The sequence below is a fragment of the Corapipo altera genome, unplaced genomic scaffold (assembly GCF_003945725.1).
Source record: "Corapipo altera isolate COAL_440 unplaced genomic scaffold, ASM394572v1 61411, whole genome shotgun sequence".
Lineage (NCBI taxonomy): Eukaryota > Metazoa > Chordata > Aves > Passeriformes > Pipridae > Corapipo > Corapipo altera.
Window position 1 is genome coordinate 19929881 of NW_020884875.1, and position 27980 is coordinate 19957860.

Sequence of the window (27980 nt, forward strand, 5' to 3'; positions counted from 1 at the left end):
AGATGGCACCTCTTCCCCTGCTGCCAGCACCAACCAAGTGCCCCAGGTTGCGCCTCCATGTGACACAGAGAACCTAATGTGCCCAATCTGCATGGACACCATTAAGGACCAAGTCTCTGTGAGCTGGTGCAGCCACTCTTTTTGCTTTCCTTGCATACTGCAATGGTCCCGCAACACAGCTGTGTGCCCGATCTGCAGGGAGCCTTTCCAATACCTCCTCCGCAAGGTGGGAGACAATAATTACGAGGTGTACTCCATAGGGCACTACATCAGCTTTGTCAGGCCTAATCGAGTACAGAGAGCTCGTCGCCGCTCTGCAGGAAGGAGGCGGAATCGCTCCACAGGCCGCCAGCAGCGCAGCTCTTCCAGCAGGGAGCATGGCACTGGCCGTGCCAGGACCCGAGAGAGGGAACGAAGCAGGTCCTCAAGACGGCACCACAGGAGCCACAGCAGGGGTCAGCACGCCCAGGACTACGACTCCTCGAGCAGCAGGAGCCGGCAGCAGAGTTGGGCTGAAGACACGTCTACTGACACCTCTAGTGATGAGGACCACGCTGAAAGGCCTGAACAGGATGCCCCAGTCCGCTCGAGGAGGAGCGACCGGCATCAACAGAGACACCAGGTTTCCTCCCGGGAGTCCCAAGTAACAAGGAGCCGATCCCGGCGGACATCCCACAGTCCTGTTGGTCACAGGGGCAGGTAGAACACCCTACCAAGAACAGTACCACTGTTTGCCCTGCTATTAGTGCCATGAATTAGAACGCTTCACACCAAAACTTCTACTAGTAATTTCAAAAATAAATTCAAATCCAATCAAGCTTGGGGCCAAGCATCTGAAAATGCACCTGAAAATCTAAAAAGACCCTTCAAGGCTGCTGAAGGTCATGAGTGTAACAGGCTAGAAGCTTTAGCGTTGCCTTTCTCATCCTGGTCTATGTTACACTCATCTATAAAAGCTTGTACTTAACATTTTGTATGGATGTGCCTTTTCTCCCTATACTGCATTTCCACACTATGATAACTGAAGATGAAAGGAGAAAAATCCTTTCTGCCCTAGTACCAACAACACAAGTGGGTTATTATATTAGATAACATCTTGTCCCTCCACATCATCCATTTTTTCACACTTTACTCCAAATACACCCTAGAATAACTTCTCATCTTACCACTCTTCTCACAAGGTGGTAGTGATAACTGAAGATGGTTTACAATCACTCTGCTGAATCAGAGACTGCCTATGATGCCAATCTGAAACTATCACTGGTAGCAAGCCTCTGAGAAGCCTATTTTCTTCTTCTTTCTCCTTACAGACTTTAAAAACAGTCCCTAAAGCCTTTATAGAGAAATTTGTTCCCATTGTATGCTCTGTAAACAGCCTCAGCTTTAAATGCCCGCAATGCGAGTACATGCTTCAGACTCTTCAGACCTCACCCAAAGACTACCAAAGACATTTAAAAACAATGGTGGACCAAGAACACTATTACTTTCAAGTAAGACTGGTGCAAAGAGGAGCTTTCTCAAATGACAGAGGCGATTTGAAAAATTAATTACTGGACCAAGACAAACTACTCAATTTTTGTATTGAACTACAGTCATCCTCTACCTGTACACTCCTTGTGTCAGTCCATGACTAGGACTGCCACAGAGCATTAAGGATTAGGAATTCTGATCAGGACCAAGCTGCTCACTTGCTCACTCACAGTACTGAAACGCATCAAATTGCATTGGTTGTGAATTATTGACTGCTGCAGTCACTCCATCATCCAGACTGATCTGCCTTTGTAAAGCCATGCTGTCTATCTTGGATCACCTCCTTGTCTTGTATGTGATTTAGCATTGCTTGCATGAGGATCTGCAACATTATCTACCCAGGCACAGAGGTCAGGCTAACTGGTCTGTAATTCCCCAAGTCTTCCCTGCTTCCCTTTTTAAAAATAGTAGCGATGTTTCCCTTTTTCTAATCACCATGGCCTCACTGTCATGACTTGTGACATATGATGGAGAACAGCTTGGCAACGACAGAGCTCAGTTGTCTCAGGATCCTGGAATGCATGTTGTCAGGCCCCATAGACTTGCGGTTGTTCAGTTTCATCAAGGGGTCCAGAACCTGCCCTTTCTTTAGAGTGGGAGGGACTTCACTCCTCTGACTCCCACCTAAAGGTTTCAGGAACTTGAGAGATGTGGGAAGCCTGACTCCCAGCCAGTGACAACTGAGGTGAAGAACTCATTGAGTACTTCAGCCTTCTCCATATCTGTTGTTAACAGTTCTCCTTTCTCATTTATATGGGTCCTTTATCTTCTTGGCCTTTCTCTTCTGATCTATGTCCTTACAGAATCTCTTCTTGTTATTCTTTGTATCGCTTGCCATGTCTAGTTCCATCTGTGCCTTGGCTTCCTTTACCCTGTCCCTGCATGTCTGAACTGTATCCCAGTACACTCCCCAGGTCACCTGTCCCTGCTTCCACGGGCTGTGCATTTCCTTCTTTCTTCTCAGTTTGAGGAGCAGACCTTTGCTCAGCCATGCTCACTTCTGGCCTGCCTTGTGTATGTCCTACACATTGTGAGGGAAAGTTCTTGTGCGCTAATAAAAGTGGCCTTTCAGACTTGCCAGATTTGGTCAGTCCCTCTGTCCTTAAGGACAGTTTCCCAAGGGATCTAATTCACCCAGTCCTTAAACATATTTAAATTTGCTCTTCCAACCTTCAGGATTCTGATTTTTTTCCTTGCTAGGCCTATGCACCTGGAGATTACAAACTTCACCAAGGCATGGTCATTACAGCCTGGGCTGCCTCCAGACTTAACTCCTCTGATGAGCTCATCTACATCAATGAGCACCAAGCCCCAGGCCCAGTAATGCTTCTCCTCAGTTGGTCTGCCCCACACCTAGACCAGGAAGCTATCCTATACACACTCCAGGAGTGTCCTGGATTGCTTATAACCAGCTGCATTGGTTTCCCAGCAGATGCCCAGGTGGTTGAAATCCCTCATCAGGATGGGAGCTTGTGAGCAAGCTGTGTCCTGTAGCTGAACCAAGGTGGCCTCGTCAACAGGCTCCCCTGATCAGGCAGCCTATAGTTACCTCCACCTCCAGGTGTCCTTTGTTCATCCTGTCCTTGATTTTCACCCCAGGTTCTCAACCTGTCTGTGACTGTTTCTCAAACACAGCTCTTCAGAATCTAACCCTTTCCTTAACATAGAGGCAACACTCAGCTGCAGTGTTCTAGTTGTCCCACCATGCTTCCATGATAGCAATTAGGTCATAGTTTTCTAACTGCATCATGGTTTTCAACTAATTGCTTGTTACCCATGCTGCATGCATTGGTGTAGAGGCACTTCAGCTGGGCTGTCAACTTCTTCACCTTATAGTAGAAGGCCTCTCTGATTCCTTTGGGATGACTTACGGTGCTTCCTAAGGTGTTGGTTCCTGTTTCCTCTGACGTTCAGAACACCCCTTTCCCCTGTCAAATCCAGCTAATAAGTTCTGTCAGTCCCAGAAAACTCTTAACCCACTTAGTCAGGTGCACCCCACTTGGTGTCAACATGCCCAGGCTCTTGAAGGTGCATCCCACATCACAGAACACAAAACCCTGAGCACAGCAGCAGCCATGCAGGCAGTCATTCATTTTAACCATTTTCTCCTTCGTGCTGGGTCCCAGTCTCCAGCTGGAAGGGCAGAGGAGAATATTACTTGTGTTCCTGACCCTTTTAACTTCTTTGCAAGAGACATGAAGTCCCCTTTGATATTTCTCAACCTCCTTGTTGAAGCCTAATTCAACCTTACACAAAATAGTAGTAGTGGATGTTAGTCTTCTGTTTTTACAAGGCTTGGTAGCCTCTTTGTGATATCATGGATGTGGGCCCCTGGTAGGCAGTAAATGTCTCTAGAGACGTTATCCAGATGGCAAATAGCTGGTTCTGTGCCCCTCAGGGAGAAGTCTTCAATAACTAACACTATTTGTGCTTATTTTGGTGGCACTTGTTCTAATATGGGTGGCTGATTGTTCCTACTTTGTAGCACTGTCCTTTTCTTGGTCTTGACTACTTGTTGCAGAGTCCTCTCCTTCCAGTCCCAGAGCATCATATCTGTTATGTAGGGGCACATGAGTAGCAAGAAGGTCACTTGTCCTTCTACTCCAAGCAGAGGCGAGAGTCCAGTCTCTGCCTTGTGAGTCAGTCAGGCCTGCCAGCTCAGGCTTGAACAGTAACTTACTTTCCACTTCCAAGGACTTAAGGCAGGCCTGTCGCTCTGCCTTGTGAGTACGCAAAACAATGAATCTCCCACTCAGATTCCCACATAGAACTTTGCTTGGTTAGCTCCTAATACAACACAGCAACCTGCTCCAAACGCTTATCCATCTGGGCACATCTGCACGCGTGACACCCACATCTGCCTTCGGGGGGCTTCCAGATTCTGGGGTTCCCTGCAGGCGGGGGTCTCTGCCATTTTTGTTACACCATTTTTGTTACAGAAGGATTCCTCTCCTGGTTCCTCCCCGGTGAGGATTCACTGTCCCTCCCTGCCGCCCCGCATCCTGGTTATATCCGGATTATTCGCCCGCGCGCTCCTGGAGCCACTTAGCACTTCCCGCGCTTCCCCCTGGGATCGCACTCGCCCCGACAGCGCGTGTTCCTGGCGAGTTTCTCAGCTCCCGCCCGGGCGTCTCTGACCCGGGGAACCCCCAGCTCGTTCTACAACTCAGCCCCCAGACCTGACCGTACCGCCATCGCTGTCGCCGCTCGCCTCGCCGACGGAAGATTCCGGCGTCACCGGAATCTGCCGGGGTTGCCCCTGGCAACGCCCCGGGCACATCAATCCCGCCTGCCAGAGCTGCCGGTTTCTGCGGGACACTGAGCTCTTCACTGAATCACAGAATCACAGACTTTCCTGAGCTGGAGCTGGAAGGGACCCACAAAGACCATTAAGTCCGTCTCCTGGCCCTGCGCAGGACACCCCAAGAGTCACACCATGTGCCTGAGAGCGTTGCCAAAACGCTTCTTGAACTCTCTCAGGCTTGGTGCTGTAGCCACTTACCTGGGGAGCCTGTTCCAGTGCCCAACCACCCTCTGGGTGAAGAACCTTGTCCTACTATCCAACGTAGAGTCCCGTCACTGGTCACCGGAGACAAGAGATCAGTGCCTGCCCCTCCACTGACCCTCACCAGGAAACTGCAGACAGTTGTGAGGGCTTCTCCAGGCTGAACAAGTGACCTCAGCCGTTCCTAGTATGACTTCTCCTCTAGACCCTTGCTTGGTTGTCCTTGAGTCCAGGAACCCCCTGCCTAGTTTGGTCTCATACTCAGCCCCCAGAACTTACTGTAGCCAGCTCTACTGTCTCCACTGTTGCTGTGAGCCTCACTGTCTGTCCTTAAGTCTTCCTCTTAACTTTTGAGATGCATCTTACACTTCTCAAGCTTTATGAGACATCACACAAGCAACATTTATTCCCTTTTAAGACTCTAGCTTAAATGCCCATTGTTTATCCTCCTGAGAAGTTTTGCTTTCAAAATTCAGGAAACAAAGCTGAGCCTCATAGACTTGACCAGAATATCCTCCTTTAGGCAGAACAAAAATGTAAAAAATACAAATCTTTCCCAATAATTCCTCTCCTCTGATGTAGGGCAAGGCTGGTGGCATGGAATGGCTGGTCCTGGTGATGGCCAGTGGAAGTGGTGGGTCCTGCAGCTTTTTCTACCACAAAGGGACTTTGTGACTCTGGGATGTCACAAAGATGAGCGGTAGAAATTCCAAAGTATAAGCCCACCAAGGATTTCACATGCACGTTTAACCATATGAATACTACTATGCTAATAATTCCTTATGTTATTAATTTCTATTGCATTGATGAGGTCCTTATTAGGTCCTTATTAGCATGGCACTGTGAACAACACCATGAGCAGAAGAATTCACTACTTTAGTAAAGAAAATGTATTGCAAGAAAATGAAAAAGTGAGGAAACAGTGAGGGTATGTTATTCTGCCAGAACGTCTGCTCAGCCGTTGCAAGGTGTTTTGTAGGTGCTGTGCTGTAAGTAAATGGATTAAAAGAATAATTTAAAAGAAATTACTGTTCTTTCTCCTTCCTCCTGACCTCTTATCTCTCATAGACACAGACAGCTTTAGCAAAGAGATTCATTGCCTTTTCATACTAATGTTTTCAAATATTTTTTAATGTGTGTACATGAAATGCCAGAAGTTCCTTCTGTATCTAGCAATACTTCCTTTTTTCAAGTACTGGGTGCACAGTAAAAGGGCATTCAGATTATACCAATATACTTTTGTGTGGATTTTTTTAATTATACCTCAATCAGCAAACCATTTATCCACTGCTGGCACACACACAACTTCTGAAATCCTTTGCTCTCATATTCTTCTTAATTATCCTTCTTCATTGTCCCAGGGCTTCTCTTTGTGCAGCAAAAAGAAGGTGGCACTTCAAACCAATTTCAGCTGAACTTCTCTAATTTACTAGAAGTTGCTCAGCTTCTCCCAATAAGGAGAAATTCTAGAATATCTTCCAGTAAGAAGTGTTGGAAAAGAGAGTTATGGTGGTGACTAGTAGGTATTATTCTCTCAGTGTTGAAATCCCTCTAGCATGAGTGGTGAACCATGTCCCAACCTGACTTCCGACTGCAAGTGTGGGTGCATGAACCATATTTCTCAAAGCTCTTCTTGGCTTTACTCTTCCTGGAGGCACTTTGGTTTCAAAGTTTGCCTTTAGTTTCATGGATTAAATATATCTGTCTCCACACGTCAAGAAAATTTTTCACCTAAGGTCCAAAGTTTGGTTCCAGGGAAGAATAATGATGCAGGAGACCAGTAAGCATTTCTGACCGTCATTTGCAATGGAACAAATAGCTCCTGTTTTTCCTTCTCCTTCCGCAACACTCACTTTGTTTTGCCGACAGAACGATTTGCAAAGCTCTTGCAACGTTACAGGGAAGGCCAAACCAGTGCTTGTGGAGGCTGGCTCTCTTGCGTTTGGCTGCCGAATCTCCTGTCAGCTTCAAAGGCGTGAGGATCTTAACCACTGTGACTCCTCAGCCTGTGTGTGATTCAAGTTGTTTATCATCTAGACCATTCACAAACCTCCCACTGCTACTTCCCTTTCAGCAGTGGAAAATTCTTCCAAAAACTGAATTCTAAAAATGGGACAGAGTTTTGCTGTCTCTTTCACTTCATATGGCTTGTGGAATAGCACATCAGTGCTCCTATTTCTCAGATGGCATAAGCTTAACGTAACAGCGAGGAGACTTTAGCATTCTACCTTTACAATTTAGCTGCTGCTGAATCATTTCCACACAGAGATTTCAAACAAAATACTTATGCCTAGAATCCATGTACATTTACTTCTATTCATAAATATGAATTGTATGATTTTGACATTCTTACATATGTACGCTTGTAAAAATCTGCTGATTTACACAGAACTGTACCACACTTCAACTCATGAAGAATCCTGTCTTCAAATTGAACCCAGCACTTAAAATTACATTAATTAAGTGTAATAACGAATACTTTGTTATGTTCTGCCACTGTGCTCCGCTCAGAAAGGTCATTTCATTTGTCCAGAGAGAGATGAAACTGAACATGGGGCTTTCCTCTCCATGTTATTCCTCTTCTCCAAGTCTCCCTGAGCTGCCTTTGTTTCACAGTGCCTTTGCAGGCACTGTGGGGTTGCAAAGTTGTTAATTACCACAAGGAAAAGACCTTGGAACTCCCCCTAGGTGAAAGAAAACAGCATGTATGATGGCTGAACTAAGTTTCTGTTTTTCACAACAGTAGAAAATGGAAATCTGTTGCTTCACCCCCATGAGAAAGAATATATCATTGAAGTCTGTATGTCTGTGTGCAGATTTCTGCAGAATTCTTTCACTTTTCATTGTCTTGTCTGGTTGAGCCCCCACTGACTTCACAGGGCCTGGAGCCAACATGAAGAAGAGCAGACACTGCACATTATAGCACAGTCATGCTCTGACCCGTCCAGCCCTTGCAACAACACACACTGAAAGCAGCTGGTTTGTGGAAAGGAGAGAGAACATTTATTTCTTTAACGGATTGCTTATTGCCCAAAAAGAATTGTAGAAAAAAACTGAGTATCTGAAAAAATTTAGAAAAAACCTGAGTGTCTGAAAAAAACCCAGAACAACTAAAAAATCAGACATGTTTAAGGCAAAGTGATGGTATGCTGAGTTCAGTTGATGGGTAAAGAAAAGGAGCTGCCCAGCACCATTGTGGGACGCACTGGGGCTTTGTTTTAGTCATACTCTGGATTTGCAAGTGAGATTTGGAATTTAGACTCCACTTTTGGTGAGAAACCCTTCTGCCCTTAAAAATTACAACAGATGACCTCTAGTGCATAATTTAATTTGATGAAGGCCAAGGGTGAGGAAGCAATTCAAAGGACAGAGACATGGAGATGAGTCCAGAGGAACCAGAATTAAATGGCATTGGAACAGATGCTTTCTGAAGGAAAAACAAGACTATCTTCTTCACGTCATTGCCCCAGAGGATGGACATCCAGGGGCAGAGATAAACCCCAGAAACTGGTCTCTAAACTCTTGGTGATACCCCCACCTTTGGATATCAAATTTCTCCATCCTTTGGGGGATTCTTTTCCCTTCTTTGTTACTGCTCACTTTTTCACTTCTCTTGTTACATGATTTGTTCTCTCTTACCTTATTTTCTTCAGCTAGAAGAATAAAAATCCCCAGTTTCAAGTAAGAAGTTTTATATTTTTGCACAGGATGTTACCTTTGAATAATGACCACGTAGCATTCCTTCACATCACAAAGTGGAGTGGGACAATGCTGCCACTGACTTCTCATACATACTTGTCATTTCTTTCTTTAGTGTCCCTGCCACCCTCTTCCTACCTCTTCCCCTACAGAAGCCAGATGTACCACATTTTTCTTTGGGGTCAAGACACCCCTGCACCTGTACTATCCAACCTGCAAATGCCAAACTGGAAACACTGCACTGCTCCCGCCTATCATGAAGGGGGTGTAATTGAAAAGGAACATGACCTCTCATCCCTGCAGCTGGCACTGACTGCAGCCTGTGAAATGTGGCTGGCATACTGATTTGAGCCTTGTGCTAAAATCTCATTAGTCCTGCTGACTATTTTCAACACCTTTGGGGAATGCTTCATTACCATGCAAACAGCAAGAGCTTGTTTGGAAAGCCTCATCCAGGATGCAGACATGCATCTTTCATGAAACATGACTCCAGTTGCCAAGAGTAGAACTGACCACTGTTAACACTCTGCAGCTCCTGTTGGAAAGTCTCTGTGTCATCCATCATCTTTTCTATTTAAAAATAAAAAAGACTTTTCATCTCCAGTGACTTAGGATATGTAGCATGGTAGATGCATTAGCTATTAACCAACTGATACTATTTTTTTCATTATTTTCACTGATTTTGAACTATTCTCCAACAGGCACAGAAATAAAAATACTTAATTACTTCCTAATATTCATTGCTTACACAGTCATTATACATTCATTTGCTTTCACTATTTTCTCATTTAATGCAGTTCCCATTTCTTTTAACCTCTTTTAAATAACAGGACATGAATGGTTTGACTGATGTTTGACTGATCATACAGCAAAGAAATGGGAACTACATAGTGCATATGTGCTGCTCAGTCGCAGCCAAGATCAATTACAAAATGTCATTCTAAATATCTTGATGGTAAAGAAACAGTAAAATCAGGTAAAATCTGAGAGTTTCTTTTTTATAGCAATTAATTTCCATACTGTGACAAATTAAAAAGTACTTTAATATTATTTTCCTTTTCTCCCTCAGTTTCTAAATACAGTGCATGGCAGGTCTGAACTGCATCCTAAATGGCTTACACATACGTTTCTGGTGGTCTCCTGTAAAATCCTGCAAGCACTGTCCACTTCTGATTCTCTCATCCATTTCATTCCTGCTCCTTTCACTGTTTTTTCTGCGTATGACCTTGTCTTTTCTTACAAAAATGTGATACCATAATGTATAGTCTATGAAAATAGCTTTTTTATTTTGCTTGGTTCTCTCTTGCATTTTTAACACTTTTTTTAAACAGTTTTTACCCTGCCTTGAACATTCCTAATTTGTCTGTGCTAGTTACAACCCCAAAGGTTGTAGCTCAGCACCCATACAACCTTCTGAAATGTCTTATCTGCTATTACTTTTTAAAGATTTTAGTTAGACTGGTCAAAATTTTCTATTCAGACAAAGGGCTGTGTTTTCTGCCAAAACTAGAGTCGTGAGAATATCTGACTGCCTAGAAAACGTCTCTTTTTTTTTTTGATACTGCTGGGAAAAGGTTGGTTTGAGGCTTTCAAGTCTTTTTTTTTTTTTTTTTAACAAAGGTAGATACTTTCATATTGATAAAGTCTTTTGTGACCGTGTCAACAATACATTGGGAAGTTACAAGGATTATGATCAGCACTTCATAATCCTTGTAGAGCTTCTTTCTGCATTGCCTGGGCTAACTCCACCACTAAACTCATTTAGCTCTTTTTTTAAAAAAAAAAAAAACCACCAATGGTTTTCTACCAAATTCAAATGCTTGAATCAAGCTTTCTCTGCAAGTTCTTAACCAAGCTGAACATGGGTCCTTCAAGTTACAGAGAAACTTGTTAATGACAAAATGTTCATGAGCTTCTATAGAAAACTTTTAAACATTATCAAATTGGTTTAGAAATAAAAGCCAATCTCTCTCTCCCTGTACCAAATTAGCATACTTTGCTGTGATCTTACAGCACTGGCTATAAGAAAATAGGATTTTTCATGTTCTGCCATTGCTGCTCTCAGTGAGTCTTTGCAGTAATGCCAACATAACCAAACTTGTTTGGTTTCAGCCAGGTAAAAAAAGTAGCCACTGATGTGCCTTTAAGCAAACATATTAGGTGAGACACAGTAGGACTCTACATGACAAAGTTAGAAAAGAAAAAGACAAAACCTTTTTCCAGAAACCTGAAAAGTAGAAAGGAGTAGCTAGGGTGAAATTGATTTCCACCTGAGGACTGGATACAAATACTATGATTTTTCTTTTATCCTCTTTATTTCAAGTTTCCAGAATTTGGTTAACTATAACAAACTGTCTTGTCATACACTCTAATTATTTTATTATTTGTATATTTTTGTAATGTCTCTGCTTTCTTTATAAAGTATGCAAGTAAAAACATGCCTTGGATCTTTATATTAACCCATCATGTTCACAGCCTCTGCAATTCACCTCAAGAGAGTGGAGATAACGCTAACATCATCCTTACGTTTGTCAGCTGCTCAGAACAAATATTGTTTCTTCTCAGATTCATTATTGGCACCAGCAAGATGCTTAGATTTTCTTAGTAGAGAATAACAAATCACAGTACAGAATAAACTACATTTTCTTTTGCTTGTAAAACTGAAACAGACTTATTCTTTCCCATAAAACAAGAAAATACTATTTCCCTGTTTCTACAAGGCTTTTTTTCTCACTACTGAGAAATTTTGTAAGCTGTTTTGACAGGACGAATACTGCTAAACAGAAATTGCTTAATGAATGCAAAGTGAGCTTGTCAAAGTAGCCAGATGAGGTATGAAATGACAATGAAATACTTGTCACTGCTTCTATTCACCCACATGGTCATTTAAAAAATTATCTCATTCAATCGGTCTACTTACTTTGACTCTTTGAGGTTTTATGTGCTTGTCATATAAATAAAAATTACTTCTCATAACTGTTAGCCATGAAAAGTAACAAAATTGAGAATACCGCGGATCCACTGCATTCTCAAGTAACAAGAATATAATTGGGAACTCAGCTGCAAACAGCTGTAATGGCTTTAGACCCCCAGCGTTACTGATGGAGTCGTTTAAAGCCATGGGAGCTGCAAACATGGAATGGGAGCCAGGATTTGTTCTGAAAAACTTCTATTAATAGAAATGGGCTGTAAGAAGGAGGAAGAACCAAACCTCAGGAGCAAAATCCACTGTAAAAGTTAAAATATTTAAATAACAGTAATTCTTCTGTTCAGAACCTCATTTTGAATTCAGTAACAATAGATTTAGAGTAAATAAATCAGATAAAGAAGGAAAATTACAGAAAGTAGTTAAGTCTGTAAATGACATTAAGTCATTTTTTCTTTTACCTTTTTCTGTAGTTACAGAAAAAGATCCTTTGTTATTCACATGATTAAAATAGATGCCAAGGACTTATGGAAAGGTAAAGTATCTGACTGTTAAAATGAGAAAATGTAACAGTGAATGTTTACCATTAAAATGCTGGGGTTTTTAGGGAAATAAAAACAATGGAAAGTCTTTTTTAACAGTGTAATTAATTTTGAGTGCTGAAGTGACATTCCTACTGGCTAAATTACTCTGTTTTGCTGTTCCATGGAAGCAGAGGTGCCTCTATTCATTCATACTGTTATAGCTGCAAACTGGAGAGAACACAATACATGATGAACAGGCAGCACGATTTCAATTTTCCTTCACTTCATGGCATCTTCAGTGAGGTCAGTGTAGCTGTGAATAAAAGAGCAAAGATGGTATTTTTCTGTACCTTGGCCCTGCCTTTCATTTTCATTGTACCTGGTACCTCCTAAGCTTTTAAAATATTTGATTCCTGGGATCTACTTTCTTTCACAGTTCAGACTTGTTATGTGTAAGGATTTCAGTAATTTGACAAAAAATGTGGGGTTTAATTTTTTTAAATAAGAACAAAAGTTTGTATGGATACTCTGATTTTGATTTACAGGCTACCATTTTTTATAAATCAGTTAAAATTAGTAAAATGACAGATTCAAGCTAAACCGTAGTATGCAGCCCTTCAATCATGATAAAAGAATATTTTAGGGTTTTTTAAATTAAACTCTTCCCAAGCAGATACAGAGAGAAATTCTGAGGTCTCAAACTACTGAAAGGCTCCCAAAACTACCTTTTTCTTTAAAGTCAAAGCTTCCAAGTCAATGTTTCTTAGGTTGCTGTATAAATGTTTCTGATATCCTGGGCCATAAAAGCTTCCTTTCCTATCCCATTTCTCTCCAAACTATTCAAGCCTGTGTTTCCCCAAGTTCATAGAGACTCAATGACAGATTTTAAGCCTGCTATCTTAGCAGTTACACTGCATTAGAAACAGAGCCAAAACTTTTGAAACACAATTTGTGTGAGACATGTTAGAATTGACTGGTTTTCACAAAGCAAAGGATCCATGGTTTGAAAATCCAGACTATGAAGAATCTTACTTTGGGCATCAAAAAAAAAAAAAAAGAAAAAAGATACAAAAGTTCTAATTACTCACAGAGGGATATAAACAGTTCTCCAGTAGAGTAGAAAGCATTACTGAGAGGTAGTTTTAGGCATTATTATACATATTAATACCTTTTAAAATTACATGGGTTTTCAGGTATTTGTTTTATGTTGCTCTGAGCTACACCCAAAGCTTCAGAGACCAGAAGAGATCAACAACAGTAATAACAACATGTTTAACCTTTCAAAAAGATGTATACTTCAGTTTTTTCTCAGAAAAAGTAGAACACGTAGTGGATAGGATAAAAATTCAGCAGCAGTTTTCCAGGTAACCAGTGCAATTCATGCATAACCTTGCCCCTTAAACTGATTTGATTCAATCATGTTGATAAAAACATTCATCGCTCCTTACTGGAATGCTCCTTAGAAATCTTAATTTTTTTAACTATAATTTCTTCCTGTTCTTTGAAGATGATGTAAAGTAGTATCTTCCACCTTAAAGTCATTAGTGGGATTTATGTCCTCTGTCCAAAGTGTGGGTTTGTCTTTTTTTTTATCATGCTTGCTAATACCAGTGATTTTGGAAGGAGCAGATTAGCATCTTAATAGGCAGGATGCAATACTCCAAAAACTTTAATGGCCTTGGTGGCTGTTTGTTTTCTCCTTCTTGTTTTTCATGTATTGCTCAAATCAGATTCAGCATCTCCCCCAAGGTCAACCATCTGATCACATTTCCCAAGCAAACCCCACCTTAAGAGCTATTTCTGTTGCAAAAAGTGAGTCAGCAAAATTTCCTTTATTTAAATACCTCATAAGTAGTCACTCGCTTTCCAAGAAATTGTTCCTTTATTTTGTGGTTGAAGGAAGAGCTTCTCATTATACTTGCTCTGGAAACTTAGAGAGAAAGAAAAAGGTGAATTATTATTAGTTGTTCCCTGAAATTTTATTTCCAAAGCCAGTTGTTATAGCAGCCATTAAATGAGAACACAAGGACCAGAGGATACAGGACCAGAGCTGACCCTCCTAGGAATTGCTCACATCAAGGTGAATGGATAAACTGAACCTGTCTCAGTCATGGTTCTGTCCAGGTACTGTTTTTGACAGATCTGCTGCCGACACCTACAACCTGAACACCTGTTTGGTTTCCCACGATCTACCATATGAACTTCTACACACGTGTCAACGCCTCTGATGAAAAATGGAAGTTTTCAGACACATTGAAGTCAAAAAGACCAGGCTTGTTGTAACAGTTCAAAATGGCTCACAGAGCTTTGCCAGGTTCATTCATTCATGGATCTGGAGGCAGCCAGATCTGCTTTGTTATGCCAACATTAAAACGCTTCTCCAAAGACAGGTTAGAAATGAGAATAGAAGATAGTACTTTGGATCATCCTCAAAAAGAAAATAAAAAATTATTGCCAAAAAAATTAGATCTCCCGGGAGTGTTCAACTAAGGTGTACTGTTTTTTTTTTTTCATGTGAGTAACCTGCTGCAAAAGCAGACGTTCGCAGCAGAGGCAGCCGAGGCTGTGCAGGGTGCCGGGTCCCCCCACGGGGCACTCAGCCGACCCACGGCCGAGGTCAGGGATATGTCGCAGAGTTCCAGGGCCACGCAGGGCGGCACCGCCGGGGCCCCGAACGCCATCCCGGGCACCGACACCCGGTCGGGCTCTGCTGCCGCCGCCCGGCCCGGGGCGGGCGCGATGGGGCCGGAGCGCTGCGGGCCGGCTGGTGCCCGGTGCGGACCCGCCGGGGCTGGGCCGTGACACCGCTCCCTCCGTGGTACAGGGGGCGAGTTCGCCCGCAGGGCGCTGCGGCCGCGCCGCGGGGAGGCGGCGGGGGCTCGGCGGGGCGGGGGGAGGCGGTACCGGGCGGGCGGGGCCCGGGCTCGGCGGGGCTGGGGCCAGGACCGGAGCCGCGCGAGTTGGAACGAGCGGCGGCGGTGGCAGCAGGATGGCTTCATCGCAAGGGAAGAACGAGCTGCTCTTCGCCGACTGGATGGCAGCGCTGCCCGGCAGCCTCCACAGCACCCCGCTCACCAACCTGGCCATTCCCGGTAGGTGCTCCCTGCTGCCCTTCCCACGGCCGGGAGAGCGAGGCTCTCGGCGCGGTTCAGTGCTCCGCGCACACCGCTGGGCAGGCGGCGCGCCCCTGCCATGCTGCCGTGGGGCTCTGTGGCTGTCCCTTACCGCGGTGCTCCGTGGTTGTCCTTTACTGCGGTGCTCCGTGGCTGACCCTTACCGCGGTGCTCCGTGGCTGCCGTGCGGGGCAGGTGCAGGGAGAGGCTCCCGCGGGACGCAGCTCCGGCAGCGCCGCACTGTGCCCGACTGGAAGGCGGCGGGAGCTGTACCTGGAGCCAGGGTGGGAAGGGAGCCTGTTCCTGCACCGCCAGACCGGCGTAACAGCCCGATTAGCAGACCTCGTGTAGCTCCGAAATGCCACATACCTCCCGTTTCCTCGTAAACTTATGCGTCTCGGTGGGTCGGAGCGCGGCCGGGCGCAGGGCTGCGGCTGCCGGGAGGGGAGGCAGGGCTGCGGCACTGCGCGGCTTCGTGCCTTGTCGCCGTCAGGAAACGTTCGATCTCAACACAAATTCAGATAAGATGAGAAATGGCAGGTGGTGGTGCTCAGGCTATGAACTCTTTCTTTCCTGCTCTCTCAGCATTTTTTTTTTTTTTTTTGGTAGGGTATTAACTATAGCTGTAGACTTGGGCAAAATGCATCTCAGAATGCAAGCCAGTAATTGATTCAGATGATCTCTGGTTTGAGGGAGCGCCTCGTTTTGCAAGACCTCTTTACCAGCAGCTCGTCCTCTCTGAGGTGTCTAACGGGAATGACGTTAGAGAGATGCAGAAGCTTTAATACCTTTTAAGCTTCTCGTGAGAAATGTTCACTTCTTGCAAGATTTTGTGTATTAGCCGCTCATGTTACAGGAATTTTTATGATAGTAAAGACATTAAGACAATGTATTTGCAGCTGCTATTTGCTAGAAGATGTTTTCTGTAGTTTCATTTAAACACAGGTGTGACCTTCTAAAAGTATATGTCGTAGTTTCTTGTAGTTTAGACAAGCTGTATCTAGTACTTTACTTGCTACATTGTTTTTTTGCTGTTGACCGAATATATCCTGTATAAAATTATGTCCCTCTTAGGCATGGGAATCCAGCGTCCTCAACTGATACATCAACCTATGTTGGAGCTGTAAAAATCTTTTGGTTAATAACTTTTCATTAACCCACAAACTGCAGAATACTCTTACTGAATACTGGCTATGATAAGAAATGAGTCTGTTTCTGATTCATGGTGGCTTCTCAGGTTAAATGTTTTGGAGACATTTTCCTGGTTTGAGGGCATCGTGATCAAACTTCCTTGCTTCTAGATACAAAAAATTGCCTTTGATATGCGTCACCATTAAGTGGCTTCCTTGACCGAAGGAAGCATTATGGGGCATCTATCTCACCAAGATCTCTCTGTTACATTCTCACAGCCTCATTGTGAAAACTGTCCGCAGTTTTTGAGAGTGGACGTTTCTCAGAGCTTTGGCAATAATAATAATACAAGCTTTCACACCTTGTTAACATGTTTAAATTAAAACAAACAAACAAAAGAAAACAAACCTCCAGCAGCCAGTTAATCCCAATACAGCATTAAGCAGTGGGCAAGTTCTGTAGGCTGTTAAGTGCAGAGACTGATCCCTTACATTGGGAGAAGGATTTTGTTCACATAACAGCCATGAATACAGGGTTGCTTTTTGTGAAATTAGCAGCAAAACTTATATGACTTGAGTGGCATAGTGTTAAGACCTTTGAAATTTGTCCTTCTGTTAGTGTAAATTGACACAAACCTCTTGTATGCCCGTCTCCATTTTTAAATGCCAGCTTTGGCAAATAGAGTCGTATGGGGAGGGTGGCAGTATGTTTCTTATGAATTTGTCAACTGGGGGGCCTGGCACAGACTATAGGTATCAATGCAATTTAAATATTATCTTCTAACATTTAGATTTATTATTATATTTAATATACAGTGTGGAAATGTACAATATTAATTACAAAGGCTAACATGGGATTGTTTTCATCCTTTAAGAAGAAATAACCTTTCAGACATTCCTAATATTTGAAAGTTTTCTCCCACATGTCCACAGCTGAGCATTAATGATGTGTGTGCATAATAATTATTAACATATAACTAATGTCCAAGTAGTTAATGCAAGGAATGTGTAAAATGCAAACCCTCATATATCAAATTGTCATAGTTTTAACTCATGAATTTTTAACTGTTTTGGAAAATAATGTGTAAGTACTAAGGTATTCATACAAGTACTGCCATATCATGTAAATAGCATTTTATTTACATTGCCTTTTTTTTTTTTTTCCCCAGCAGGATTTAAACTTCCCTTGCACAGTATGAATACTGTTCTTGACCTTAATTCAGCTGGAGGAAATTCAGTTATGGAGCCAGAGTCCAAAAGTTGGTCCAGTGCAAATGTGGAAGAAAACAATTAACTTGAAAATGTTAGAATGAATTTTCCAGTACAGAGGGTGTTTCACTGTATCAAGGGAGAAACGTTGTTTTATTAGAAATCACCACTATGTTTTTCATTGTTTAGTAGGAGTCCTTGGAACTGAGATGATATACTGTGTTGTCTTTGCACAGACATGCTTGTTTTATTTTAACTGTTGTAAAGAGAGGCACAAAACCCACAGTATTCTGTCATAACTGTATGTAAACAATATTTTGAAGGAGTGTTCTGTTCATAGTATATTTAAAAACATTGATCACAGTTTTTTATTGGTCAGTTGTCAGGCGTATGCAGGCACAAATTTATATTATTTAGCACCAATTATGCTTTTGTAGTCAGTGCTGGATTTTGGTATTATTTCAGTAAGTTCTTTTACTAATTTCTTTCTACAGAGTTCAAGCCAGGTACTTTTGTTTTCCTAACTCCAAAAACCCTGTAGATGAGGCCAAGGTCTCAAATATAATGTGTGCCAGCCTTGTCCATCAGAAACTTTTCTATTTGAGTTTCTTCCAAGTATGAGGATGATGCATTATAGCATGAGGTTTTCTGCTTTCATTGTGCTGCCTATGTCTATGTTCTCCTACACTGCAAGTGGCAGATTTTCCTCAAGTGATACTACTAGTAGGAAATAATAGTATACATTATTTGGAAATAAAATAGTCCCTTAGTTTCCAGAAAATGCCACACGTGCCTAATCTTCTATTGCTATGACAATTAGAATATTGAAAGGGTATATTCCTGGGACTTTAGGCCAAGGGGTATGTCTTCTAGTGTTTGTAAACTGCCTCTTGTGGTAAAGAATCTACCTGGCTAAACTTGCAACACTTTGGCTAAGAAAAAAATGGAGGATTTTGGTGTTTGGAGAGAGGATGTCTTTCAGTGGTTGGCAGAATGTAGCTTTTTCAGTGCCTGTGCCTCTTTGATCAGGATAAGAAACAGGTATTTGTAGGTAAGGCATGCTTATAGAACTTAAATCTTTGTGCCGCCAGATTGAGGCTGAAGGGTGAGGTATGGAGAGCCTTTTTGCTCTGCTTTGTCAATGTGCTCTTCTTATCTGGATTGAGCATATGAGTTATGTGCAGTGCAGTAAATAGACGTGAGTAGGCAGCATTTCCTCATGAACTGATCCACTTACTGATCGATAAACTTTCTTATTGACAGTCTGTAAATATGTATCTAATTTTATATCAGTCTGAGGTTTTGTACAAACAATCTGTGTGATATATGTTGCCTTTTTCCACTGGTGCTAATTTTCCAAGCCTCTGAGAAGTCCATAATAATAATTTGTCATGGAAAAGAGTATTTACCTCCTCAGGTAACTAGTCCCTCCACCAAAATTGGTGCTAGCCTAAGATGTGTTGTATGAGCAGTCTGTGCTAGAGACATGTCTGTCCTTCCTATAGTGTAGGTAAAGTCTTCTGAATTAATTTAACACCCAGAATATCCCTTGATTTCATAACTTCGACAGTTGTTCTTCAGGCTTTTGTTTCCTAGGAGAGGTCTCTGCTTTCTTTGAGTAGATGAAACTTCTGACCTCAGCATGTTCTCTTATTGCTCAAGGATGCACTATAAGCAACACAATTCTCAGTGCCATTTATTTTCACAGTGACACCAGCTTGGCTGCTATATGTGCCAATGTGCTAATGTAGTTCCTTAAAAGGAATGCACAGGATCTGATTGTCATCTCTTGTTTTCAGATTAAATTTTTTTGTGTTTGTATTTTGACATATAAAGTTCTCTGCCCATCAGCTGGAAAGTGACTGCTAGACACAGCAGAGCTAACTTGGCTCTTCTTAAATAAAAAACTGTTACCAGGTGGAATTTTTTTACCATTAGCCATCTTCAGAAGGAAGCTCTGTGACTTGAATTTTCTATTTTCCACTGTCATGCTTTGAAAAGAAAACAAGACCTCATAGGGAGTTATTTTACAAAAAGAAAGCATGTATGCCAGTGTCAAAGATGTATTAGAAGATGGAAGATGGTATAGGGAGGCTTGGGAAAAGCTTATGTGTTAGTGTAGCTGGAATATTTTAGCCATTTTTGTGAATAACAGCAGTGCTGAGTTAACATAACAACTCTGTTTTGAATACTTGTAATAGCTTGCAAATTTTCAAGTGATTACTTTGGTTCTTGGACAGACACTTCTCAGCCCTGTGGGGAAGTTCTTTCATCTTAAAAAAGGCTAGAAGTTCTTCTTTGTTGGTTACGTAGGCACACAACATTTTCACTGTTTAAATGTTATTAGAAAGCTATTTAATTTTGAGCTTGAACATCTGATGGTTTGGATTTGGATTAAAAGTGAAGAATGATTGTCTTCAAGAAGCACTTGGGACCTGTTTCACCTTTGTGTGTCCACTGCGATCAACAGAGTACCTCTGCTTTGTGTGCCAGGGTCTGATTCTGTACAAAATGAGCTCTGTCTAGAACTGTGGACTGATGATGCAGGTAAATTTATAAATAAGCCCATCATGCAAGACACCCCTAAGCTTTTGACATGCATATAAGTATCTGGAAGAGCTGTTTCTTTCTTCAGTGCGTGCTGCGCTAGTTTTTCGGTGTTCCTCTATCAGAAATAAGTACTTTATGCTTTATTTTCTGGTCAGAAAATGAGCAAAGATCCTTACATCTGACCTTCGTAACTTCTTTTAGGATCTCTCTTTTCCTCCTTGTTCATGTTCTTCTCTTTACATCAATAATTTTTCTCCCAAAATGGCCTCTCGCTGGCCCTGCACACACCAGTGTGTCATTTTCAACCCTTTCAGAAATATTTCTGTGATACAGTTTCCTGCAGCATTCGCTGTTAATTTCTCCTGCTGCGACATATTTCTAGCACACACAAAATGAAGCTCTTTGGTTCCTCACACTGCCACAAAATCAAACAGTTCAAGCCCTTCGCTTACTTGCCCATCTGCGACCAGAGGTAATTCGAAGCTGCCTTTGCTTGGTTTCCCCACAGGGGCTGTTTATTAATCCAACAGTCCCTGTCCACTCTGTCTCCTGCGGCTCAGTTCCAGCAGAACGGCCTTCTCTGACCTGCCTCGCATCCTGCCACCATGGCAGGTGCAACAGAGGGAACAGCTTTGTTGCCATCTGGAATTATTTCGGTCTTTTCAACTCACTGAACTGCTGTTTTATGTCTTGTCTGAAAATTTCTTGGCTGTTCTGTAAATCCAGACTGCCCTTACCTTCTGACAGTTTTTAACTTCATGTTTGGTGTTATGTGTTTTATGTTTGGTAACTTTCTGCAGTTCTTACTGTAGTGCAACTTGAACTGTGTCTTTCATACAAAATATACTTGGATTTTAAGATTCTCAGACACATTCAACAGTGCAAGTAGTTAAAAATGCAGGTACAAAGTAGACAAAGTTATGAAGATTGTAACTTTAAGACCCCTAGGAGGGCTATGCAATCTCTTCTACTGCTCTGCATAGAGATAATAATTAAAATTTTAGCAACTTATTTAGAAATTAATTATGTGTAACTTACAAATAGTATTCAAATATAGTAGACAGATAGGTGTTTAACAGTTCTGCTCTTCAAAGAGCAGCCAGTTCCCGGGGGAATAGCTTTCATGCTCATCTTGTCTTTTCTTCAAAGTAGGTACAAATTATGGGTGCTTTTGTGAACAGATCTCCTTGTGCAATCCCTACACTATAGCCTATGGGACACTGCAAACTATATAATTTGAAAGAAAAGTGGTTCAAAATCTGGTGGTTTGGGTTTTAATCTAAACTTTTACAAAGCTGAATGTTTTATTTGACCTACTGTAGCAAACCTTGGTTTGATCTTCTCCATTGTTTTGAACAGCTGTATAGTATCAGTCAGTAACTGTACAGAAAGGCTAAAATATATTATTTCTTGTTAGAAAGTACAGATTTCTATTTTAAAACCATCTAACTGTTTTCACCGTGGTCTAATTTTTAAACAAATTGCTAAAGCTGTTTTCAGAGGCTTCTTTTAGCCAGCTTTTAAACCATCTCTCTTCCTATTAAATAAAGTTAATCTTTGCTTCATTTAATCTCTTTAATCTGGTTAGCTCACATATCTCATGCTTAAATACTTAGTGTTTCAACTGTGAAATAAACTGTTGCAGAATAGCTAGAAAAAGAGAAAGGATGGGAAGAAAAAATGGATTTGCTTTGTTGTGGTTGCAGGATTTGCTCCCCTCTGTACATGCCACTTCGGATGTTTCAGATGATTGGAGATATATGACATGTGCTGCTGCTATGGAGGGGAAAACCTATCCATGAAGTTTACTGGATTATAAATTTTGCTTGTAATTTTAAAAAACCAGAATAAAGGGCACTGAACTAATGTAGGCTTTAAGTAAATTCTGTAGCCTTTTTTTTTAATAACAAAACAAAACCCAGTGAGTTGAAGATTATACTTTATGCTTTACCTTCTTGTCATGCTGTCATCCACAACGTATTTGTATTTTAATAGAAGACTTTTTTTTTAAACCTGTAAAATCTTTGGCATGTGTTTATACTTTGACAGCCATGCAACTTTGTTTTATAATTACAAAAGGTTGATTAACTAAGAGTAGAAAAAGGTAGAATAGATGAGTTATGCAATCAAACTGATGTCTTAGAGCCTCAAAGTTTATTAGCTTGATGGTTTTCCTAGATCCTGTTATTGGAACTTTAACCATCAAAATACATGCTTCAAAAATACATGCTTCAAACTAGTCTGGGTGTTCACACCAAAACCAAATGGTGTGTTTGTACATCTTCTGAACCAGCATGTGACCGGAATTGTCTTCTGGTGTTTCATTCAGATGCCTGCCATTGAAGGGTAGAAGAGAAATGGAAAAGTTTGATGCATTTTCGTTAACTGACACTGCTGAATGGTCTTATGAAGGCTGTTAGAAGTCTCTGCCATGTTTTCTTCTTTGTAGACTGGGCTGGGTAATCTCAAAACCGCTGATGTGAGGCTGGCCTTTCTCTCAGGAGGGGAGCTGAGTTAGGAAGTCTGCTCCATGGATTGTGGAACATTTCAGTGATCCCTGGGCTGTGCTTTGGGAGAAAGAGCATTTGTTTTACACTGCAAAGCTCGCAACAACTTTTGGTGGAGTGCTGCTTTCCAGCCGTGTGAATGCTACCCAAAAGTTGGATTGTCAGGAGAGAAGTTTCAGCATGTACTGATTCTAGTCGCTACTACAGGAATCCCAACACATTTCCTGTTGTGGTATTAGTCTTTCTTTCTGGTGAAGTTGTCAAATTTTACAAGACTGTTCTAATTGTATAGATCATGTTCGCACATGCTACCTCATAAGTCGTGCAAGCTGGGTAGGTGGTATCCCTTGTATCTCATGTGTGAAAATGCATGTTCCTGTCATGTGATCCAAAAATGTGAGAATTTTGGATTGATTCCCTCAGACTTGAAGTGTCTGCACCTCAGAAGTGACTCATATGTCTATGATGGGCAGATCAGGAGGTCACTTTGAAGCTACTGCAGAAGACACCTGGTAGTTGCTTTTTCCATTGCTGGGAAGTAGTGAGGACTGCATTGGCATTCTGCATGGCACTGCAGTAGAAGTGTATAATTAGTTAGTACACTGAGGTTAGCAGAGGTTGGATGAAGTTGGTTTTGAACAGAAATTCCCCAGTTACCCTCTGCCACAAAAAGTGGGAGGAGGGTGTTCATTAGAAGTTCCCTAGAGACAAATATCTAACTTGGACATTGAATAGCAGGTGCTATGTTTGTCTGCATTCTTCTGCATCCTCACTGCACTAAAAAAGCACTTTTAGGGTGTTGCTTCACTGGATCCCCAGAACCTCTTCTCAGCAGGTGCAGCTGGAATTAACTGTGCTTACTACACGTGAGAATACACCACAGAGGTCAGTGGCGTACTTTTTTGGTCAACAAATTGCACGTTTGAATTCAGGACTACTTAGGCCATCTAAGTATGTGAACCCAAGCCTGGAATTGTTTGTTTTGGGCCATGTTTGTGTGTTGGTTTGTTGTTTGAGGTTCTTTTTTTTTTTAGTGCTTCAACTTCTCCCCTGGCTAGTATAGTTGTCTCACCATTTCCAGGACTGAAATGCAGCTTCTCCAGTGGCTCAGAAGTACCTCAGTTTTGATGAACTGTAATTTGCAAAGCATTGCTTAGTTGGAGTTCTGGCTTACTCTGCTTCTGGTGTGAAGTTAATAGCTGTTATGCTTTCAAGTAGGAGAGAGAGCCTCAAAAAACTGCTGTCCAGCATGGGGATGGGGAATACATGTCTAGACATGCTTCAAGGCTTATCTGGTAGCACAGGCTCTTCCTGTGAGAGGGAGCTGGACTTGTGCCGTTAGACAAGTGTTATTTAGTGCAGGCGCCTACTGAGTGTTTTGGAGAACATTTTATAAGTTGACAATACATAAGGAAAAAACAAGCCAGCTTCAGTAATTCTTGGATGTAGCTGTATTATAGGGGAAACAAGCCAAGGGATACTGTGAAGGACAAGAGCAGCATATGTACAAATGAATGCTGTTGCTTTTAGTGTGCAAGAGGCGGGAATCCCATTAGAAATCACAGTGTGGAGTATGGAGAAAACTGGGATTTCTAAGATCAGTTTTAATGCACTGGCTGAAAATGCTTCAGACTCTTCTGACTGGAAACAGTGTGAGTGTGAACCAGTAAAACCAGCATTGACTTCCTTTAAAGCTTGGGATGATGGAGAGGTGGTACTGCAGAGAAATGACTGGCTTTTGGGCCATTATGTATTTGGCCCTGTCATATCCTCCTGCTCTGCAGGGCTCAGAATAAGTCACTGGAAGGTGTAGTTGGTGTGGTCCATTTTAGGATTTCAGCTCCTAGCTCCATGTTAATGTACTCTGTCCACCACAGAATTCTTACAGTTTTCCGTGTGGCTGCATCCTTTACAAAACCAACCTCTGTTGTTGGAAAGTGCCTTCAGTTTTACAGGAGAGCCCTATTCGTGTTTGGACAAGTAAACACAGGGAGGATTAAACTGAGCCAGGCTTACACTGTTTGGTTGTTGCAAAAGTGAAAATCTATGGCCAGAGTGATAAGTGCTGGGCTGAAGGAGATCAAAGGTGCAGTTAGTTCAGTGCTCTGGCTCTGGTTCATCTCTGGTTTGTGTACAGAAAAGGCTTAAGGACAAGGTGAGAATAAAGGGATACTCCCCCTACATATATCCCTTTACTGTTCTGCCCTGTGGACTTTCTGGCACCATCCAAGTTATGTTGTATAACCTGATGGCCTGTTTTGCCAGCAGGCTTCAAGGGAGAGCTTTTAAGATCTCACAGACTATGCCCCTTAATGTGTAAAGGAGGCTGGAGTAGGGACTTTGCTGGTTCCCCATGGCTGCTGGAGAATACAGAGCTTGTAATGCTGAGGGGAGAGGGCACAAGAGGGATTGTGACATAGACATGATGGGAGAACATGACTGGGACAAGAGAGACATGACTGGGACAAATCTGTGTCCCTGCTTCTGGAGCTGCTTGGGGGTTTGACACTGACTAGATACTGGTTAGAGCAACAGAACCTACGCTGGGGGCAGCAGATGGAACCTGAACACCACCACTGCAGAGGTGTAGGGGTATGTCTGGACATCCTTTTCGTTCTCCCAATGCTCAGTAAATTCTGGCTATTTACAATCCATATGTATCTACATTTGTCTGCACTAAAGGAAACGTATCTTTCTGAATCACATGCATTGTGCTCCCTACCCTAGGGGGACTAACATTTGTGGTGACTTCTTTAAGCTCAGCCTGTTTCTCAAGTAAGTCACTAAGCCACCAGTGTAATTTTCAGAACTGGATTTTATCTTTCTTTGGCATTGCTTTCCCATGTCCTAAGAGAGATAAGATTTCTTAATCTTTAAACCACCTATCCTAGGCTGTGAATTAGCTTGAATTTTATCAGGGAGAAGGAAGATGATGATGTTGTCATTTTAAGGTTTTAATAATTAAGTGTTTTCATATTTCAAGAGGTATTCGTAAGCGCTGATAAACAAACTTAATTCCTTGAAAGCAGCTTCTCCAACTCAAGTGGGAGATAATGCCTTTTCATTTTGAAATTGCCATTGTCTAAGAGCATGCTGTTCCTGGACCACAGAATCCAAAAAGCAAAATGCAATCCCTTTTTACATCACAATTCCCATCAGGGGTTACTTGAACTGTGTCTTAAGTGTGGGATACAGGCCAGAAATACTTATAGAATATGTAAAGCCAAAACCGATATGGAGAAGTAGTATTCTACATGGAAATCACATTTGAAAGTAGGTGGGAATAGGATAACAGTCCTGTTTGTCTCCCTACTAGATTAGAACAGTGCTTGCAAGTTATTATGTAAGACAAAGTAATGTGCTCTAAAAATTTACACCAGCTTACAGGCAAACCAGGAAAGATTCAGGAGGAAAGAAGGGAAATATTATATTTGAAGTGAACTTTTTGTGTAAGTTCAACGCAGTTCATGGCTTGGGTGGGTTCTTTCTTTTGTTTGGTTTTCAGGAGTTTATTGGATAACACGATTCACTCACTGACAGGAGAAATTTTGACATTAGTCTGACTGGCTCTAGTTTTCTACTGCCTTACACTATGTGTAAATGCAGATCTGTGTGAAGTGTCACTAAATCCGAGCAGTTACACTAATTTTTTTTTACTTTGTGCACTATACAGACTATAACTAAGTCTGCCTCAGTTAGCACTTGATGAATAAATTGCTCTGTGCAGCTGAAGAAAGCAATGCTGTTAGATGATGAGCTTAAATATGGCCCTCTAAAATACGCAATGCAACGCATTTGTCAGAAAGAAGAGTAGATGTTATGTTGCTTGAAATCTTTGTGAACCATTGTTACATAGCTACATGAAAGAAAAAATAACCTATCTTCAAAGTGAAAAAAATCACAAGCTTTACGATTTCATTCTATCAAAAAGTTCTATTGTCTTTCCTTATGACCTAAATATAAACTGTAGAACAGAAAGTGAAAATCAGATTTTGGGATTTTACCTATGGCATTTCACAGTCAACTGACAGATGATGTCTGTTGACATCATCAACACTGTGATGACTAATAGTGCTAGATCAGGGCCTTAAGTAGAGAAGAGGAGGAAATAGCACATAGTCTAATTGAATATTTTGAGACAGTGCCCTACTGAAATACCACTAGGTAATATTTTGGGTTTGATCTATATTATATTGATATTTGAGCTAGTGGGCCTTTCACAGACTTGCTCCTTTTTACTGTGGAAAATATGATGAATTAACATTTATTTATAATAATATCTTTTAATGTCTAGACCTGTATATTTCAAAAACAAGCTGGCTTATTTTCAAATTCTTATTAAACTGTCTTTTAAGATATTAATATAATTGAAGTCTGAAGAACTCTTGGGACAAGTAAAGGTTGAAATTTCTGGGGTTTGTCTCCCAGGTCAGATGTAATGATCTTTTTCTGGAATTACTTTGGAATTGAGACAGACATTGAAACAGAAGATACTCTTCAAGAAAAGGCTTTAAAATGTTCATGGTGTATTTGGCGCTGCATATGGTTGTTCCGTAAGAGCAGTATTGCTCAGTTTTTTGAAACCCTGGAACACCTAGGCTCATCATATCTCTTGTGAACAGCTTCTTACAATAAGACCAATCCTCTTGCTTTAGTCTCTGATCTTGGATGGATTTTCTTATTGTACTGCTAAATGTGTGATAGTTGGAAAACAGGTGGTTTAAACAATGCTGGGGAGAATGAGAGAGAAACACTGCATGGATTTCTGTATTGAATGGAAGATAAGGATTTATGGATTTTTTGATGCCTGGACTGGACACTGAGAAGAGCAGTAGAGCTTGAGATCCTTGAGACATCACAGTGCAACTGATCAGACTGGGTGACTTTTACATTAGGCCATCCAAAGTGTGCAGCAGAGACAGCTCTCACAGTGTCATCATATGAAGACACTAACAATTGGTGATGTGGCTGGTCTAGTACAGGGCTTCTGACTTCTGGCTTTTCCTGATGCTTCCAGAGGGAGATGTTAGGTTCTGTGAAGTGAACATAGAGCCAAAGATGTATACGTAAAGCTGCTCTAGAAGAAATGGTCAGAGCATGGAAAATGTGTGCATCGTTTAACCATCTGCATAACCTCCACACTAAATGCAAATTGTAAAGGATTCATTTTCTATATTATGACAGGAAAGTTCCGTGTTTTATTGACCAGAAAACTAAATTACTTGATTCAAATGGGGCATGTGAGGCAGGAATAGAAAATGAACTTGAGTTTTGTAGATCTTAATTT

The 27980-nt window shown here is 41.7% G+C and overlaps 1 protein-coding gene and 1 long non-coding RNA gene across 2 annotated transcripts in view; one reads left to right on the plus strand and one right to left on the minus strand.

Annotated features, from left to right (window-relative positions):
• Positions 1-12139: 12139 nt before the first annotated feature.
• LOC113943480 lies at positions 12140-15785 on the minus strand. The gene is made up of 3 exons (XR_003526338.1): positions 15667-15785; positions 14029-14114; positions 12140-12497 (listed from the first exon to the last, which is right to left on the minus strand). It is a non-coding gene; the product is annotated as an uncharacterized LOC113943480 (long non-coding RNA).
• PLCXD3 (phosphatidylinositol specific phospholipase C X domain containing 3) overlaps positions 15118-27980 on the plus strand; it is a 76721-nt gene continuing 63858 nt past the window's right edge. The window contains exon 1 of the mRNA XM_027635321.1: positions 15118-15276. Within this exon, the coding sequence (XP_027491122.1) occupies positions 15174-15276 (103 nt within the window). The 5' untranslated portion in view covers positions 15118-15173. The remainder of the gene's footprint in view (positions 15277-27980) is intronic.